At 40.0% G+C, this 21,250-nt stretch overlaps 1 protein-coding gene across 3 annotated transcripts in view; it reads right to left on the bottom strand.

Moving 5' to 3' along the window:
- Nucleotides 1–21,250, bottom strand: part of ntrk3b (neurotrophic tyrosine kinase, receptor, type 3b) — a 256,972-nt gene that overhangs the window by 4,353 nt on the left and 231,369 nt on the right. For all 3 annotated transcript variants that reach the window (XM_049602116.1, XM_049602125.1, XM_049602134.1), the window contains one exon: nucleotides 7,367–7,525. In XM_049602116.1, coding sequence (XP_049458073.1) covers nucleotides 7,367–7,525 — 159 coding nt within the window. The remainder of the gene's footprint in view (nucleotides 1–7,366; nucleotides 7,526–21,250) is intronic.

Raw genomic sequence — 21,250 nt, 5'->3', positions numbered from 1 at the left:
CGTGTACCAAGGTAAAGCACTGCTTTCTCTCTATTGTTACATTCTGTTTGTCATGTCTTGTCACCAAAGGATGAGAGGCCTGGCAGACAGACTGCCTTGAGACTTAGACTGAGGGGATAGAGTGTCAATTCCTGCAAAGACATATGTAGCCACTTTACATAAATTCCCAGTTCAGGAACATTACAAACAACCTATGGTAAAAGCTGCAGTGGTCATGGCAACAGCATACGACCAAACAGATGTGAGAGAATGATCCTGGGAGTTATCATGAATGCCAGGGATTCCAGCTAATTTACAACCATACTGCTGTTGTAACCTATAGAAACTTTTTAATAAATCCACTACCTAGCAACAAGGTTGTAGGAGGGGAATGTCTTGTATTTCCTCTACTGATTTATTATTGCACTCACTATTGTTGGACTCATGATGGACGAAAAAAAATAAATTAATTAACCCAGCAGAACCAGAGATATCAGCTTTTCTCTCCCCATGTTCTCCTTTCTTGTCAAAATCTACATTACACACAATGCAACTTTGCTGCAGAGGGAGGATTGGTTGTGTTATGCTAATAACAGCTAACGAAGCCTTGCACTGCTGCCATCAAGCACAGTTGTGGAGCAGGCTACAGAGATCTGGAAAGGTAACTTCTCACAAACTCCACACCATTTTTTTTAAACATGTAGTCTTTAGCCCCAGCTGACAAAGTGACACAATTTGAGGCAATTTGTTAGCTTCATGCTGCAATCGCTGGTGCCATAAAAGACTCTACACAACTTTTTTCACTTTTTTCCCTCAAGACCTGTAAACAGACTTTGATTAGTAAAATGAGTGGAGTTCCCCTTTAAGTGACAAACTTAAGCCTTAATTGAAGGCGATATCACACATCAGGTTCTATTTCGTCCTTAGCTGTGTAACTTATGTGTGACTGTGCTCATGGATGTGCCTTCAAAGTCAACATGCATAACAGGTGCTAATCTACTTTTACGTAATGTATCAATGTCTAACTGTACAGCAGCCACCTGTGAAATGTAATGTACTTTCATCTACATCACTGCATTACAGGTAGACCTATCAATCTCAAAACCCATCGTCAACTTCCTCTCCCCCATGCTGGTCATTTTGGCTAATCTCTATAAACAGATATCTACATATGCATGCAGATAAAATGTCATAAAAGCTAATATAAAGCGAAACTGTCATCAGACAATAGCCTGTGGGTTCTCAGATTGCATTTCGGCCAGTGTTTTCCACCTCTTTTGCTCTCTACACAGGCTGTTTACCTGCGGCATAAATGTGATTTCTTTGACAACAAACAAAAACCAGAATGCTTCTGCTACAAATATCTTGTACTGTTGCCTACAGATTGTGCATACATATGCACATACAACCCCAATGCCGGATTAACTTACATTTATATACACTCATTCTGAATTTGATGTCTGTAACACCTTCCAAAAAAGTTGGGACAGGGACATGTTTAAATGATAAATGGTAAATGGACCTGCATTTGTATTGCACCTTTTTAGTCATCCGACCACTGAAAGGCCTTTATACACTCTCACCCAGTCACACTCACCTATTTACACACACACACACACACACACACACACACACACACACACACACACACATTCATACACTGGTGGCAGAGGCTACCATACAAGGTGCCACCTGCTACTCAGTTTTTAACACACTCACACACTGGTCCCGATGATGAAGCATCATTGGGACCAATTTGGGGTTCAGTATCTTGCTCAAGGATACTTCGACATGCAGAGGGGAGGAGCCGGGGATTGAACCGTTCGAACATTGCCTTTTTTCAACAACACTCAATAAGTGCTGGGAACTGAGGACACTGTTTGTTGCAGTGCTGAAAGTGAAATTATTTCCCATTCTTGGTTGATATACGACTTCAGCTGCTCAACAGTTCGGGGTCTCCACTTCTGCAATTTGCTCCATAATGCGCCACACATTAGTCAGGTCTGGACTGCAGGCAGGCAATTCTAGTACCAATACTCTTTTACTACAAAGCCACGCTGTTGTAACACATGCTGAATGTGGCTTGGGATTGATTTGCTGGAATAAACAGGGCCATCCCTAAAAAAGACATTGTCAAGATGGCAGCACATGTTGCTCTAAGACCTGTATGTACCTTTCAGCATTCATGGTGCCTTCACAGATGTGCAAGTTACCCATGATGCCATGGGCACTAACACACTCCCACACCATCACAGATGCTGGCTTTGAACTTTGTGCTGGTGACAATCTGGATGATCCTTTTCCTCTTTAGCTTGGAGGACAAAACATCCATGGTTTCCAAATACAATTTGAAATGTGGACTCATCAGACCACAGCACACTTTTCCACTTTGTGTCTGTCCATCTCAGATGAGCTCAGGCCCAGAGAAGTTGGCCATGTTTCTGTATGTTGTTAAAATATGGCTTTCACTTTGCGTGGTGAAATTGCATTTGCAGATACAGCATCAAACTGTGTTTACTGACAAAAGTTTTCCAAAGTGTTTCCTAACCCATGAAGTAATATCTTTTTAACACTTGTGCCGATTTTGATGTAGTACCAGCCTTGCCCCTTATGTGCAGAGATTTCTCTGGATTCTCTGAATCTTTGGATAATACTGACGGTGAAATCACTAAATTTATGCAAATGTGTGTTGGGTAACGTTATTCTTGAACTGTTGGCCTGTTTGCCCACAGTTTTTCACACAGTGGTGAACCTCACGCCATGCTTGCTTGTGGACGACTGAGTCTTTTGAGCATGCCCCTTTCACTCTAATCATGATCCTGTCATATTACCAATTACCCTGTTTAGTTGTTTAGTTGTTTTTTGAGCAGTCCTCTACTTCCCCAGCGTTTTGTTCTCCCTGTCCCATTTTTTTTTTGGAATGTATTAAAAGCATCAAATTCAGAATAAGAAGGCTATATATTTTACAAGGAAATAATAAAGCTCTTCCAGTTTGTCTTTATACTATATCAGTTGAATATAAGTCAAAATGGATTTGCAAATCATTGCATTCTGTTTTTATTTCTGTTTTACAGTGTCCCAACTTTTTTGAAATGATGGTTATATTTGTTGATAGCGATAATAGAGGTACTTACTGTAAATTGTAATCCACTTCATGTATTTGACAGCTGTAGCTGTGTGTTACTTTGCAAATTAAAAGCCCTGTACACCCACACAGGTGTTCTCAATTACCCTGGCTGATCTGGAACTCTGTGCTGGGAATAACTGATGTCACCAGTCTCTATGCTACTAATGAGAGGGAGATGTTTGTACACGCCCACATTATCCTGAGGAGAGGTTTAATCAGGCAACAAGTGAGTACACTTGTGTGGGTTCTGTGTATGACTACTTTATAAAATAGTTTTTGGCTTTAGACATGGCAATAGTTTTAAAAACACAAGAGCTTACTGGTGCCCAATCTGGAAATCCATTGGTAAAAAAAAAGTAAAAAAAAAAATTTTTTTTTTTTTTTTCCTTTCTTTACCTCTGGAGGCACAGCCCGGAGTTTTTCAACTAACCGGAAGTGCAGGGGCCTCACGCCCTTCACTTCCGGCGGTGCCCCCAGGGAATCGCCATGTTGTTTACAAATACTTCGGGTAGAAAACCAGCAGAGTTTAGCTATATATCACATTTTTCACGTCACTATATCACCGTGTAGACTAATGTGATGTTTGTTAAGTCCATAAACACAATGCCTGAACAAACGTTATTATTTCTGTGTGCACATAATTAATATGGTTATCGTAGATTAGCTGGGCTAACCGTTAGCTGTTAACGTTAGCCATTAGCGTTGTCTATAACCATAGACTATAAAAATAAGGTAATAACTCAATAAATGGTCCGTGAATAAAGTATTTTTTCCAGCGGATATCTTAGTTACAACATGATTGAGCTAGCAAAGCAGTTTTGTGTTGATATGTGTGGTATTTATTCAGTTATGGGAAATCACGATGTCTAGAAAGCAGCAGTGGCTGCAGCTGACAGGGACAGTTAGCAAAGCTAACATCTGTGAAAAGCCTCCCGTTGTCGGATACGACATGAAACTACTCCAGTTAGCTCAATCACGTTGTAACTCAGACATCCGCTGGAAAAAATATTTTTTTCACATTGATGAGACAGCATTACTGGAGCGGTCGCTATGGACGCAGAGCTTGCTGTTTCTGTAGGTACACATTTCCTGGGGACACCTGCATGTCTCGGCCGCGCCCCCTCCATTGTTATTGGTTAAAGCGCAGCATAGTTCAAACTCAAAACCCCGCCCTCTCCCCTCTCTAGTTGTCTTTCACACAGGGCTGCTGACAGAATCTACAATGTAGATTGCAGAATCTGTCTTGAGAGATTAACTGGTGCCTAACACAGAGCAATAAAATGCTACTTTTTGTAATAGAAAAGGGAGCAGTGAAAATAAAGAGTGTATTTGTCAGCCTAGCGCTAGCTACAGGGAGGTTCAGCAGGCTGCAGGAGCACCGGAGTAGAAGACTAGCTAACCCTAGACCTCCTGTAGCAGAGGTATCTCAGTAAAATGCTCACATGTATCCCCTTGTACTTCATTGAAAGTATCTTCAGAGTTGTTAAAATGATCTTTTCTCACTGCCTGGCAGCATCTTGTATACATCCTGTATCAGCTCGTTCCAGCTCTTCCCCAAAGCTATGTGATGTTTACACTAAGTGAAATAAACAAACCTATGTTTTTTATGGCAGCACCATACCATCAATTGTCTTATGCATAATTTAATACACATTTCTTTCAATTTCAGACATATTTGGTATCTTTGAAAACCTTGCAATCTCCACTAGAATCTAAAATAAATTGTGAGTTTGAACGATGTTTGGCAAAAAGGCAGTTGCCCTTCTGCTATAATTTTATTTTTTTTTTGTCTGCGATAGCTTTTTCTTTTTTTCCTTTTTTGTAAAAAAAAAAAAGCATTGAAAAGTAGTGGAGCCCATAGAGCCCAGAGGAGAATGAGGCCTATTTGAAACAAGTTCCCACAGGTGATAATTTATCACTGTCACTGATACCACTGTATATATATATATATATATATATGTATATAATAGTTGTTGCCATAATGTATCATTGTGTAGTGTGTTAGACAAATCTGAATTACTGAACAGTGAGTAAAATATTCCAATCTAACAGCACCTGAAGACAAAATTACAACCGAGAAACAGATTGTGGATTTTCCCTGTTCTTTTTTGGCTATGACATAATACGGTGCTCATCTCATTACACTGCCGTAAGGTTTCAGCAATATAGTTTAATCAGCTGAGTGTTTCATTTTAGAGTGTCTAGAAAATCTTTCAGCTGGAGATGCACAGAAATGTGGAAATACCAATTTGTGTCAAGCCCAAAAAATGTATTGATGTTTCAATTGAAATACTTATAAGTGCAATGCATGCCACATGCCAGGTTATTCTTTTAGGTCAATTTAATTTTCTCAATATGCCCGCTTTACAAGAGTAATCCTAATTGAATTTTATTGATTCAAAGCAGAGCCTCCAATGAAAAAACAAACCAATCATGGGTGTTATGTAATGCGGCATCTTGTCTGGTGGCAAAGCGGCATCAATTTATCACCTCGTTGGGCCAGCGCGACTCTCAGAAAGAGAACAGAAACAACACGAGGCAGTAGAGTAAGATCCAGCATGGCAGTGTTCATTTAAATCAGCTATTAGAGTGCTCATGCTTTCAAGTCAGCTGTCGCATCTCTGTAAGCCACGCTATTCAATTCCTACTTTAAAAACAACTCAATTAATTTACTGTTTTTAATGTGATTTGAAATAAATACATTTACTAGCAGGAAATGCAATGGAAGACTTTTACCAATGAAAATTCTGGAGCTGCAATTTCAATGTGTGCGTGAAGGCCTGTGGTACAGTCTTTGATAATAAACATGTAGTGTATCATGTGAAAGCTTATCACCTGTTCTTGTGAATGGGGACAAATTATGTCTAACCACAAAGAAACCCTTGAAATTATAACTTATTAACATGCTAATTCCATTTCTGGGGTGAAACATTATTTTTAAATGATTTACATACATTAAATAAATAGGATCTATAAAATATTTTGATATGCTTTCATTTTTTTTTTTTTTTTTACTTTTAACTTAACTTAAACTTTTAACTTGCGCCAGAAGTACTTGGGCCAGAACACAGCCTTGTCCCAGACAAGAATTCACAACTTCAAAAATGCATTAAAAGCCTTCAAATTCTGAAATTAATAGTACATACTAATAACATTGGTATCAAAATGTAATGTTATAATCATCTTTGTTTTAAAATGTACATTTTGTGAAATTGTTGGCTCTTTAAAGATGTGTCCCAGATTGTGTCAACTCCCTCAGATTTCTAAAAAAACGTAATTTAACCAGGCATAAAAGTGGTTAGACTCCTGTCTCACCTCCTGGTTGCCAAAAAGGTGGGAAAGTTTGAATAATATGGCTATCAGGTGTGTCTCTACCGTAACATGTCAGCTCTGTCGCCAGTGATGTTGTCAGGCCTGGGCGTGTGAGGCTTAAGCCTCAGATGTTTTATTGAAAGCCCCAGATCTAAATATTAAAGCTATACCTATATTTTAAAAAATACAAATAGGCCTGACAAAAAAAAACAAAAAGCTCCTGATCTAATGATCTGTCCGTTTATGCATTACAGCCCCCCCAAAATAATATATCGGTGATCAAAAATGCAAATTTTGGGTCCTCTCTGAGTGTGACTTTTTTTTTTTTTTTAAAGTAACAAAAAGCAGACAAATAAATAAATGTAGTGGGGTAAGAAGTACAATACTTCTCGAAGAGATGTAGTGGAGTATAAATATTAGCATAAAATGTAAATACTCAAGTACAAATTTATGTAAATTTTAATGATGGCAGTTGCAAAGTATTCTGTTTTTACTCAATACTTATTTCTAAGGGTAAATAAAACACTACTGTGCATAAAAAATGATCAATATGGAGCTTGTTCATCAAAAAAAGAAAGAAAGAAAAGAACACTCCCAAGGGCACCTACAGAGGATCAGGCTAAGCCCCCTCATGTCCTCAAATTCTAGAAATGTCTCAGTCTGTGCTCTTCTAAATCAAACCTACATAAGAATTATGGTTTAAAATTAGTTTTGATTAGCAGTAAGAGAGCTTTTTTCAACTCTCAGATCTTACCTTTGACATCCATCATATATGCTATAAGATAAAATTCAATCACTGGGAGGTTAGCCCATTACAAGATTTAGTAGTCAAGACTTTGATATTTTCCAAGCCTAACTGAAGTGTAAAAATCAAACCCTTGCCCCAAAATTAGGTTTGTCCCAGTTCTCAAGAATGGGTGTTATGTAAACGCTTCAGGCTCTTTGTACCTCATTGTTACCCAGCTGAAACCAAGGCTGCTTCCCATAGGTAAAGATCTCCCACAAGATCACTCCAAAGCTCCAGACGTCACTTTCCGTTGAGAATTTCCTGTACATGATGCTCTCTGGGGGCATCCAGCGAATAGGTAGCATGGTATGTCCTCCAACCTGAGGGGAGGAGAAGAAGAAGAGAGGAGAGAAGAGATCTTTATTGCATATGAAATGTAGCTAAAACACAGATTAGGAAATTTTGTCATCAACACAACTCCCGGGCGTCTGGGGATTAACAGTTCTTGCATGTGACTGAGACGACGGCTTAACATCTCATGAATGTCTGCTGTGCTGCTGGATGTTGACACTGAAGCAATACAGGAAAATGCTCTGTATGTATAGAAGCGCAGGATGTGGAATTCTTTAGGTTATGGTATTAAGTAGTACTTTGTTCTTGATGAAATATGGCAATCTGCATTCCATTCTCTGCACAAGTATTGGCATTAAGCAGAGGATCAGAGTCTCAAAGCATGGTATTGAATGCGTTCTAATCAGTGTTTTAAATAAGTCGGGTTGAAAAGACTATTGAATGCATGCTCATATGGATCCTCATAGTAAGGAAGTTAATATGGCTGGTAATGTAAATGTCAGCATTGAAACTTATCAGCATGTAAACCTCCTCCATTCATAAGGTTTGCATAAAGAAAGGTGGCGACTGAGACGGGGAAAATATCAGCTGCAAGCTCTTTAATGTCTCCAGACCAGCAAAACATGAAATGAAGTCTCCCTTGCTGTAAATCCTCTGAGGCTGGATATTAATCGATTAAACAATCATCCATTAATCATCCTTGCTCTCAGCTTCCATTAGCAGGCGTTGTTTTAAAATCTATTTCCCATTCATGTCGCTGACTGTGCTTTAATGAGCTGGACAAGACTGATGTGGGAAAGAACGGCAAAGTATCGCAAGTTTCAGCACAGAATCCTCGGACAGTATTAATTACAGTGATGACTGTGGAGCTCAGGAGTCAAAGTACACTATTGACAGATAATGTTATTAACATGCTGCTGTGATCTGACGCCTGCTGGAGCCACTGTAGTTACAGCATGCTGACTTGCTGCTGTGATTCAGATTGTCTCAAGCATCAGAATCTAGGCTACATTGAGAAAAAAAAAATACTTTCATTTTCAGTTTCATTTTTTTCCCAGAGCTTTTAACCACCATAACCAGTTTGCACAATTAAATCATACACAGACACCTATTATCATGTGACTTGAGTGATGACGCTTGAGCTGACTCCATGATCACTGAGCAAACTTCGTCTGCTGAGGAAGATGCGGTGAAAACCCAACAAACAAAATAGAAATTAGACCTTGAGGTTAAAGTTATGCCCCAAAAGGCTGGAGCCTATCCCAGCTGATATTGGGCAAGAGGCAGGGTACTGTTGTTTATTAAATAGCGATGATGTGAAGATGATGAAGGAGACTCCGCTGACACCGTCTTGCTTGTATAAAGAAAGGTACAAGGTACAAGAACTACAGCATCAAATCAAGCACCTAGGATTGCCGGAGAGAGGGTTCAAAGCCAATATGAACTGCTCTGAATAACAGCTCCAACTACCCTGCTTATATAGGTTGGTTGTTTTGGTGAAATGTGAAACAAAATGAAACAGATGACAGAGAGACACCCTAGTTGGACACCTTATCTGGGCCATAAATACCCTCTTGACCCTGGCCATATATACCTTCTTGACCCTGTTACATACCATGTAGAACTTCAGATACTACAGTACAACCTGTCCAGGTTGTACTGTAGTATCACAGGGCTGACACATTCACACTCACATTCACACCTACAGCCAATTTAGAGTCACTTAATCTGCATGTCTTTGGACTGTGGAAGGAAGCATGCTCCCCCACCCTGGGGTTCACACCAGTCACCCTAGGTTCGAACCAGGAACCTTTTGCTGTAAGGTGGTAATGCTAACCACTGCACCACTGTGCTGCCCGTACAGAGCATGCAATATATATAAAAAAGCTGTTGTTAGCACGCCAAAGATTAAATGGAAATAATGAAACCTGGAGAGTACAAATTGACTACTAAAAAGAAAAAGAAAAGTATGAATTGGTTGAAATGGTATTTACAGATAAGTGATTGGTTTGAGTAAACACTTACTATACAGCCAGTATAGGTGTTTTTTTTGTTGTTGCTATATACTGTAGAACCTAATACACAGTAGGGGTGTAACCATACATCAATTTGGATCAATACATCAATTCGATAGTCCAATATTATCAATGTAAAGTGAAAATATTGACACATATAATCATCTTTTCTTATACTTTGCATTTTATTGAATTTTAGAAAAACGTGGGGAAACAATCAAACACAACATAAGGAGTAAAGGACAATATCTATATCTCTCTCTCCCTCTCTCTCTCTCTATATATGTATATAACTGAAAAAAAAGACTGATAAGTAAAATAAGAGTAGTGAGTATTGTAGTGTTTAGGTGGGACCTTTAACACTTTCTATAAAGTCCACACCTGTAATGCGCAAAGAGGGCATCCATAGTGAATTAGGTGAGTGCAGGTGTTCATAATACATTACAAGCCCTGTCAGTCAACCTCTAGTTCATAACTAGTCAATTGCATCCATCAGACACTTGCAATTATAAGTCACATCTATAATGTTTGACTGCTGATAAAGTGCATCAGGAAGCATTATGTGTGTTTGTAAGTGTGTATGAACGCCCTCATAACCCATTATAGATGTGGTCTTCATAGAAAGTGCTCCCCTGGGACCAAGTGAGTAAGCATGGATGTATATGTGCATGTGCGCATGGGTTTGTCTTTGAGGGCCATTGATGTAGTAAGGAAAAGTTTCCTATTTTGCATACCATTCTATCCTGCCCAGCAGAGAGGAGGATACCCGTTCATAAGCTGTCACTCTAGCAAGCAGGCCATGCCAGTCTGGTACTGATTGAGCATTGTTGCAAGAACAATCTCTTACGCAACGTGACAGTGGTCTGGACCCACTCAGTATAGATGGAGGACACTGAATCTTTTGAAGTGGGTTGGTCCCCTAACAGAAATCATATCGTCATCTTTACAATATGCCTTTATTTTGAAATTCCCATGGCACCTCTGTGTCATTATTTCTGTCCAATTGCACCTTCTTCCTAAACATTCAAACAGTGCTAGTGGCCTAACGCCAGGCAGATAATGGTAAGCAGCCAAGAAAAAAACAATGAGGACATTTACTGACATCATCTTATTTTGATTGCAGGCCCATGTATCGAGTCAAAGTCATATTGTGGCAGAGTTTGTGATATTAGCAAATACCGGATCCATCGATTCTGTACTAATCCTATCTGATCATCGTGAAAATAAGTTCAAAAATTAAACTATTTTGGTTGAAGTGTCAATGTGTTGCTTTATGACAATGAAAATATATTGCAATACCCAAAATAATTATTGTATGGAATTTGTTGTCCTATCACTTCCTTCCTTGCTGATTTCTGCTGTCATTTATTTTCCCTTATCTGGTTCAGTTTTTAGCTTTTGCTGTTGTTATCTTGACATTTTTGTCAAGATAACAATAAGATGGATTTTTAAGCCCCTTTGAGGTTTTTATCTTTCAGTCAGTGGAAGTGCTCCCGCGGCATATCAGACACACATCTATCATCCGTTCATCATCACAACCACCCATCCATCCATGCATTCACTGAACCATCTATGCAACCATCCATCCATGCATTCACTGAACCATCTATGCAACCATCCATCCATGCATCCATCTATCCCTCTGAGCTTCTTTTCTGCGCTTAAGGACAAAAAAAATAAATAAATAAAATACACAGTCGCACATACCGTAAGCTCTGAAATCATCATTAGGACAACCTCTTACTGTAGCTGCATTCACCCTCGCATAGCTCCTCCATTCCGTACCTCTGGGTTACAACACAATCACATTCATTTAATCATAATAAGCTCTCCTTCCAATGCCATTTACCAGCTCCAACATCTGTGTGCCTTCAGCTGTGAGTATTGTGTGGCATTTTAAGTATCGAGAAGAAAAAAAAAATCAACTCAAGTCTTACTAATTACCTCCTAGTTCCGTTGCACGCTCATCGCACATTTCCTTTGAAAGTCAAACACAATCTCTGCGTGTCAGCTTGACGCAGCAGATGAATCTTCTGGATGTTTTAAAGAAACATGAGATTTGTCATCCTGCCAAAAGGCTGATCTTTCCTGGGCATTTATACAGAACGTCCTCGGGTTTGTACACTTCATCAGATTTAGCTGCAGAGTATAGGCCTCTTTTTGTTAGCCTTTTGTTGTCCTTCACTGATAACCTCATATGGAGTCCAGGATTTGGTTGCAGCAGCTATTTGAACATCAGTGACCAAGTTTATGTGTTAGTTCTGTTTAAGCTCTCAGTAACTAATAGCTATTTTCAAGGTAGTGATTTATGGAATCAGTTTGTGTAATTAAATCCTCAGATATTTTTTAACTTCATTAAGTCCAAAATCTAATTCATTTTGATCAAATGTCAAGTCAAATGCAATTTCAGAACCCGTCAGCTATCAGTCCGTTAACAATTAGCCTCTGGGGGCAATTGCTAAGATACTGGGAGATCTGGTGTACAGTAGCAAGCAGATATCCTGGCCAAGAGTTCCTCTTCCAGTCATTTCAGTTACTTTATTTAAACAGATATCTGCATAAATACATGATTTTTTTTTTCTTTTTTAAAAACTACTTATAAACTAAATTGTCACCAGTGAGTTCCAAGATTGCATTTCGGCCAATGTGAGTTTGGCCTTTACATGCACTGTATGCCTCAGGCTCAAAAGTGATTGGTCAATACTACTTGGATTAGAACCGGACATATTGGAAACCAGAACGCTTCAGATACCAAAACCTTGTTCTGTTGTCTAAAGATTCTACATATATGCCAATATCTGTTGACAGAGATAAGGTCAGATGTGTTTCTCATATTCTTTAACCTTTTGTATTCCTACATCTGGATAAAAAGATCTTCCTGTATTAGCAAGCTAACATTAGCCATGTCAGCCAGCTACATACAGTAACAGTTACACCTGGCAGTTAGTATGGGTACATTTGTTGTAACAATTTACCTCCATGGAAGAAGTTACTTTGTATGATGGAGCCTGTTTTAATTCAGTAATGTGTAAATACATACATTAAATAGGCTAAAGTTTGGACTTAAAGTGACACTATGTATCTTTTGAAAGAATAATTAACACAACCTAATCTTTTAAGAATTAAATGTTCAATTCATAATCAATAAAATGCACCGTTGCTCAATTCAATATGCTTTGCTGCTACAGCTTACTTGGTCTGGTACTACCAGTCTCTTATGCTAGCTAATTTGTTAATTTAAGCAAATTTTAGACAGATACGTAACTGGCATTTCTGTGTCACTTTGCTGTCTTTATGGCTCTTCTTTATTTGTGCAAAGCTCGCACAACAGTTTTCAAGTTGAGTCTCCTAATCGTGATGTCTTTAAAAGATAAATCCTTTATTATCATTGTATGTTATACAATGAAACTTTGTTGGAGCAATTCATTTAGCAGCATATAAATTTTACTATCTATCTATATTACTATCTATATTTTTTTAAACTATGTGATAAATAGTAAGTAAGAGCAATTAAAAAAAACAATGAAAACAACCAAACACAACTGTTACTTTAGAAATGGAATATAATGTAATATGTATGTTTTATGTAGTGTTTTAATAACCTAAAAATAAGAATCATTGTGTTTTTGTTGCCTTAGGGCGCATTCATACCAGGATAGTCTGGGGGACCCAGTTCGATTGGGCGGGGAATGCCAAAATATTTCACACCTTCATTTGGTTCAGTTCACTTTCACACTGCACTTTTTAAAGCCGACCAAACCGCCTGGACAAAGTCATGCAGTTACATCAGCTGCTCCTTTGGGGGCGGTAATGCCCGAAACGACCACTGACAAGAAAAAAAGCACGAGGAATAAGAAAACCAGACTAATCAGGGTTCACCTGCAAGTGAACCAAGGCCCCCAGTTTTCAAACGGACCAGAGTTCAAATGAGCGTTCGCACCACTCCAGAAGAACCAAACTATCCGTGGAAGCAGACCAGGGTTCGTTTAAAGCGGACCAAATAGCAACAGTGTGAATGCGTCCTTAGAATGAGCTGTTTATATCTACAAAGGTAGATAGGTACATGTTTTTGTCTACAGAAATGGCTATGTTACACCGCCATGTTTCTTCGGTAGCCCTGGATGGATAGCCCACACACTGGCTCTACATAGCGCTTATGTTTTCGCGTCAGGAACTATATTTAGCACCTTCTCTGCAACAGGACCATCGGAAAAACACTGATATTTTTTTTAACATAAAACTGCTTTATTCAGTGCTTTTACCAGTTTAAACCACCGGGTCCGTTTGTTTTGGAGAGGAGGAGACTTCTGTGGATAACTTTGCTCACTGGAAAAACTTCCTGAACATCTAAATCAGAAATAAGGTGAGCACACATTAAATTATCGAGAAAATAGGTGAGCACAAATTAGCAGGTGCTACGCTAGTGGCCCATCTGCAATGTGTTAAACTGTGTAAGAGAAATACTTATTTGTAGTGTGAAGCTGCTTTATCAAGTGTTTTTATTGGTTCAAATCACTGCCTTGAAAGTGTGTCATAGTTAACAAGGCTTGTTAAAACTGGAAGTTTCTCCCTATGCTCTCACTATTGGATCTTCACTATGGTCATCGGTACTTTGTGCCACATTGGACTTGAAGCTTCTCCGTGTAACCTCTTGTTTTGAGTGTCTAAAAGAAGTCGATAACTGTGTGTAGTGTAGTGCGTTTACTGCACAGTCATATCACAAGGCTGCATGACTTCCTTACATTTAACACAAATCGATATTTGTACACATGGCCTGGAGGTCAACTAGACCATTAGAGACGGTTTTCTACAACACAACACCTACATGCTGACTGTGACTCAAAAGCACACTCCATTAACCTCCAGAATGAGCAACTTTTGGTCTTGGAAATGTTTCAGCAAAACAAATGGAGGGCATTATTTCACTTCAATTCCTCCCTCACTGAAAAACTGCCTATCTAAACAAATTATTTAATACTGCAGTCAGTCTTTAACTCTTTCTTCACTTTGACAGAACGTTTAGATGGACTATAAATGTGACTTCAGAAACAGTTTTGAAATTTACATCAAAATGGATGGGCTTTGGAATTTCGATTTATGTTTGCTATGACAGCAAAATGTAGTTATGTTGAATTTTTTTACTCCTCAGTTCACTGTGTTTTAAAACTTTTATTTTCTCACATTCATCTCCGAGTCCAGAGAGGGTTTGCTGAGCACACACTTATTTTTCAGCTCCGTCCTGCTTCACATTAATACATTTACACACATTTACGCCTCAGAGCCGCCCAGTACAACCACAGTTTTTTCTGCTAATCCCACCAGGGGTTAAGTGCTCTGCTCAACTGCAGTGTGTCTCAGGGTTATAATGCGAGGAGAGAACACTTTGGTGTCGTTTTCCCAGGATCCTCCAGTCACATTTCTGCTTCTCTATAACTTGCCCAAGGGCATCTGAGGTGTTAGCAGAATCTCAAAGACAGAAACATCCTTTACCTCCTAATTTTTCCAACTCCTCCCTGCCAGTACACTCTCTGGCTCAGTCCTGGACTAAACAAGTATGATCCACCAACACCACCCTGGAAGGCAATCGAAGCTGTTGGTGTTTTCCTTCAGTGGCTGGACAGATAAAATAGTAATTTCGGTAAACATAAATTTGAGAGGTGTTTCGAGTAAGGTGCCCTTTCTCTGCATCTTGAACACACACATTATTTATTGACATTCCCAGAGTGAATTTTGTGGCGGCGAGGAGAGTTTGCAATAGTTTTCCCTCTTGTTCACCCTCAAACTCATTTGCCCTGGTTCCACTGCAAGCTAATGGCCAAACGAACACTGACTTATACCCCATCTAGTCTCATTAGACATGACATGTTTTAGTATTGTACACAACATTAAGCCAATATCGATGCTGAGACCAGTCGCCCCTGTTGTGTAAAACCTCTGAGCCGAGCCTGGCTGGGTGGGCTGAAAGTGAGGTGAAGGAGTTGGCGAGGGGCTGTATACCAATCTGTCCCCCTGTGGAGCTTTATAAAGATTAAACAAAATTAATTAAGTTCCTGTTAGTCTAAATGACTTATCTGAGGTCCACCCAGCCCATTGCATGCAAGGCTAAACCTCATCAGATGCATACTAATGATTCAACCGCTGCTGCTGTGGTGAGGGGCATTAAAACTGGCTGACTCTCTGCTTCCCAAATGATTGCACGCTATCACCTTGGGTTTTTGTCACAAGGCCATGGCAATTAGCTTGGAACATGGGGGGAAAAAGGAGAAAAAAAAGGCTGAACACATAATAAAAATAAAATAATTGCCCCAGTAATTATCCTCATCTTTCTCACTCAATGTCACATCGAGAAGCTGGCAATGCTCTGCGGGGAGTGAGGAATGAGTCTGGGGCTTTTTTTTGTTGCTGTGTAAACTGGATTAGTGCTCTGCCTGTCCCACCGTGGCAGGGGAGTGATTGGATTAACGGCGTGGAGAGCACAGCAGCATGGCAGGGGGATAGATTACTAGCCCAGTTGGGCTCTTCGATGGGCGCTCCGTGGCCTGCAGGGAGCCCTGGGAGGCCCCAGACATCTTAAAGAGCCCCGATAACCATCTAGACACACTCTCTCTCCCTGCTCTAACCACGGCGCTATCTCTGCTCTCCCAGCTCAAACAGCAGCGAACACAAGTTCACTTTTAGAGGCTATGATGTCCATTAGGTTTCTACCTGCTGCGCTGCTGCCAAGTGGAGATAAAGTGGTATCTACTCTGGCCGCAGCATGCCAGTGGGTGGTGAAAGTTTCTAAAGGTTTTCAAAACACACACACACACACACACACACACACACACACATACACATCATTGCTATCATTTTTAGTATTACGCTCTCCAAACCGACTTGTGCAATACAATGTGTGGATAGGTAGCTCCTCCTCCGTGGGTTCTCTCCGGGCACTCCGGCTTCCTCCCGGACATGCAGGTTGGGGACTAGGTTAATTGATAACTCTAAATTGTCTGTAGGTGTGAATGTGAGTGTGAATGGTTGTTTATCTCTATGTGTCAGCCCTGTGATAGTCTGGTGACCTGTCCAGGGTGTACCCTGCCTCTCGCCCGATGTCAGCTGGGATAGGCTCCAGCCCCCCCACGACCCTCAAGAGGATGAAGCGGTTCGAAGATGAATGAACATTCTCACTTCGACCTCGTCACATATTGATGTATAGAGTTTCCACATCCAGATACGACGTGCAAGGTACCCTGGGTGCGCTGATTGTTGAACTTCTGGGATGCCATGTCAAGTTGTGCCTGTTACACGCATTGTCTTCTTTCAAAATACACTTTGTTTGCACAGGACATTTACCCTTTACATACAGTCTCTTTAAAAGTAAACACTACGTCAGTACAACACTGCAAATTCATGTTTCTTTTTTCCTTCAACAGCTATCACACATGGTTAGGTTGAGGCAACAAAAGCACGTGGTTGGGTTTAGGACAAAACAATAGTTAAACTATAATGGCGACCTCGGGGCGTCGGTTGCTTAGTGGATAGAGCAGGCGCCCCATGTACAAGGCTGTTGCTGCAGCGACCCGGGTTAGACTCGAGCCTGTGGCCCTTTGCTGCATGTCATTACCCCTCTCTCTCTCCCCCTTCACTCTTAACTGTCCTATCTATAAAGGCAAAAATGCCCCCAAAAATATCTATTATCTATTTGGATTGCATGCCATGAAATTTAGTACACACATAAACATTACCTGCTAAACATCAGTCTGTTAGCATGCTGATGCATTACAGTATCTGGCAATGAAGATGTTCCTGACACAATGTTTTAAAACAAGTTCGCCTGTGGTTTGCATTTTCTAACAGATGAAGTAACGTTACCCCTACAGTCGAGAAAAAAAAAAAAAAACTTATTATGTACACAAAAGTATGTTGAACAGTAATACACATACTGCAGTGTTTTCCACAGAATTACAGTGAATGTGTGTGTGAGTCAATGACAGGCATTGGGAGTATTACATTTCCCTTCTCTAAATTTGGACGTTTTTGTGGGTCCATGAACACAGCGCAGGCAGAGCTCTTCATGTTTTTTATGTTTTATTTTTCTCTCAGCAGCAGTTTGCGACTCGTGGGGTGGATAACTGATCTGTCAAGCCAATCAGAGCTGATCAGATCAGATCGATGGATAAGAGGGACAGCTGTGAGTGAAAGCAAACCAGCAGAATGAACAATTACGTTTCACTTTCAATGCACCTGACGTTCTGCTGCTCTGTCTGTGCCCAGAGAGCACTCTGCACGCCAGCAATGTGGTGCTATAAATAACTGAACAGTATAAATATTCTAATAGCGCTCCTAATGAATGGTCCAGCTCCAACAGTAGAAAGTCTATTTGTGGCGGCAGATGTTTTAATCATGGCGCCTGCCACAAATAAATGTATGTGTGGGAAACCCTGTATTTGGTATGTAGTGCATAGTATGTGATTTCGGATGCAGTTTATGAGCCTAAAGCCATGCTAGCAGCTCTGTGACGCTGCTTTTAGGCACAGCGACGCTTCAACTAAAAGCTAATGTCAGTGTGCTAACATGCTCAAAAAGTTACACGGACAAACAACATGTAAAGTGTAAATTAGCATGCTTTACACTGAAAACATACCAAGCAGTGTTGAAGTGCGGCCTGCAGCAAGCAGCCATACAGTGTCTATGGAAAGCTGCGGCAGTCGCTCTGGGTTTTAGCAGTTTGATTCTGCAACAAAGTGCGATAAAATCAAAAGCTGGGGAACTTTTAGTGGCAAATTGTAGCCAGCGAATACCTGCAGCCAGTCAGTAAACACATGAACACACCTCCTGGCCACAGAAGAATGTAAGTTGCTGTATTTAAGGCGTTACAGGTGCTGGTGAGCAGATTTAGTTACCTACAAACCCAGTCAGGCTTGCTGTTTTCTCTTCTGCTTCCCATCTTTATGCTAAGCTAAGCTAACTGGCTGCTGGCACTGACTTCACATTTACTCTGCAGACATGAGACTGGTATCAGTCTTGTCATCTAAGTGTTAGATTAGCTGTACATAATGCAAAAAACTGTATTTCTTGTGCCCTATAAAACCAGAGCTCCTCTGAGGTCAACAGAAGCATCTCTTTAATTTCTGAGATTTAGTTCTCCATAATATAGAGATCATGTAAGACAGGAGTACTAGGCCAAGGAAGGGAAAAAAAAAAAAAACTAGGCCCGAGGAGAGAGATGGAGTTTTTTCATGCCTTCATGCAGCAGTAATAAATATGGCCTGTGTACTCATTAGCACCAAGCTGCATACAGTTTTGAGGAGCTTGTGCTCAATAAATAATGCAACAGAGGAGTGTCTGTTTGATCCTTGAAACACAAGAAACCTGGGGACCATTTTTCTTCAAAGCAATGCAGTGCAGGTAAGCAGAGGCTTTCTGGCAGAGTCACAAAGAACACTAAGTCCTTGAAACTGAGTCATTAGTTTATAACATTGTTACAGTGTTTGATAGTCATTAGTCTGATTCAAAAATGCAAATTCTGGTTTTAAAACTATTTTATTTCCTATTAAATGTTAAGATTGTAATTGTTGCTTTCTAACTGACGTCAGCTGGACACTTGCTTTCTCTGTCTCAGCACCAACCTCCTTTACATTCAGACAATGTTGCACTCATTGAGATGAAGAAGAAAACCCCTCCATTGCTAAATCAAAATATTCAGGCTGCAAGCAAGCCTCTGGAGAAAAGTCTGAAGAATTTTTAATATTCTCTAGCAAAAAAGTAGAAACTGGAAGCCTCTACATCTTATCCTCTGACAGGAAACTATAAGTCACTGTTCATAATTTGGCTTTAATGAGCTGTTTTGAAGCCATTTCTCTCCTTGTCGGGAAGAACCAGCTTAACATTGCAGTTTACCTTCAGCATTCAGAAAGCTAAAAAACTTTTATAGAACTTTTTTTTTCACGCCACAAGGAATCGAATTTAAATAAAAACTTCATCCACAAAATGATTATTTGTATACCAGTTACTCACCCCGTGTCATGTTGAATTTGTACAGAAAACTCTGTTTTTCTCACATACCTCCATCGTGAACGAAGAATCCAAAAACGGAGAAAATTCTTGATAAATTTAAATAAATGGGGGGCACATTTAACAACAGCAAAACATCAGTTTACAAACTCACACAACTCTTGCAAACAAATCCAGGTCTCATTTATCCAGCTGTATGCTTGGTACTTCCCAAACAAATGCATGTTTGCTAAAAACCTTATGATAGAAAACAGTTCCCCATATGAGTAGCACACACATGCAGTGTTCATACCCACATAGTATGAATTCTGAGACATGGATTTCACTGCATTAGTTGTGTGAGAATTTGTAAACTAATGTTTTGATATAGTTCTGCTGTCATTATACGCACCTCCCATTACTTCTATTCATCAAGAATTTCCTGTTTTTAGATTCTTCATTCAATGTGGAGACATGCAGGAAGACAAAGTTTTCTTCATGAATGCAAGGTAACACAGGGTCAGTCAGTGGCGTAAGGTAGCTGCGATGGGCCCCAGTGCACGCTATTATGACAGGCCCTAGTGTGCCCTAGGTACTAGTTGTGAAACACACACACACACAGAGTTTTAGGCATATATATATATATATTTTACCAACAGTGTCTTACTGCCACTTTTATGTTCTATCTACTTGCAGATGTGCCCAGCTTACGCACCCTGGGGTCTGTAACTGATATATAAATGATACGTTTGTGGGCACAGTATTCCTTGAACACCAACGACAAAAACACAATGAAAAACTGTTCTAAACCAGGGAGCAGCTTTCTGGAACTCCTGATTCAACATAGCCAATGATATTGTGTAAATCTAACTAGGTTTTATAAGAAAAATGACAGAAGGAAATTAGCTGTCAAGGGCCATCACATTTACCGCATTGCACATTGTACTAGCAACTCTGTTCTGAATTAAAGACATGCAATTCAAAGAGAGCTGTCATTGCACTGTGAGAAAATAATACATGTAATAATGATATTTAATATTTGAGAAGACCTGGAGATTGACAAAGACCCTGCATGAGCTCCTCCGTCTCTCCCATCGATGCTTTTCCTGAAACATTTCTGGTAACAAAAAAAATAAAGTAAAATAAAAATAAATCAGTATTTCACTCAGTCTTCCAACTTTAATGCATAGGAACCTTTAGAGCATTCACTGTCATTTATACCTTCCTAAACATGCATAATTCAGTGTTTCACTCTCTGAACTCAGGAAAACATTACCTGATATATTGTGAGGCAGTGGTATAAAACATCTACATAGCAGGCACCAGTGCTGCCGTCGGCCTTTGCAGGTTCTGCAGTTGTCTCTTTTGAAACAACACAAAAGCACATTCATAGCAGGCGGAGCAGGAGGATATGACAGATGGATGTGATTTAGGACAATATTCATCTCTTTCGTGAAGTTGTTCCCTCCTGCTGCAAAGTGTCTTGGGAGTCCCAGAGGGCAACAAGCGTCAATACGACTAGTCAGCGATGGGAGGATTGTGTTCTTGGCAGGGCGCTGCTATTTATAATCACTCAACACAGGGAAAGTGTCCAATACTGTTAGGAGCTCCTTATCTCTGGGCTCTGTCAATATTCCTCTGTGTAGGCGGGCAGTGATGCTATCACAATGCACCAAACAGCAGCTTCACACAAGGCATACCACACACACACACACACACACACACACACACACACACACACACACACACAGCACCCTAAATTCA

Source organism: Epinephelus fuscoguttatus, linkage group LG2, assembly GCF_011397635.1.
Source record: "Epinephelus fuscoguttatus linkage group LG2, E.fuscoguttatus.final_Chr_v1".
Lineage (NCBI taxonomy): Eukaryota > Metazoa > Chordata > Actinopteri > Perciformes > Serranidae > Epinephelus > Epinephelus fuscoguttatus.
The sequence above is the reverse complement of the archived record's forward strand: the minus strand, read 5'-3'. Positions and strand labels throughout refer to the sequence as shown.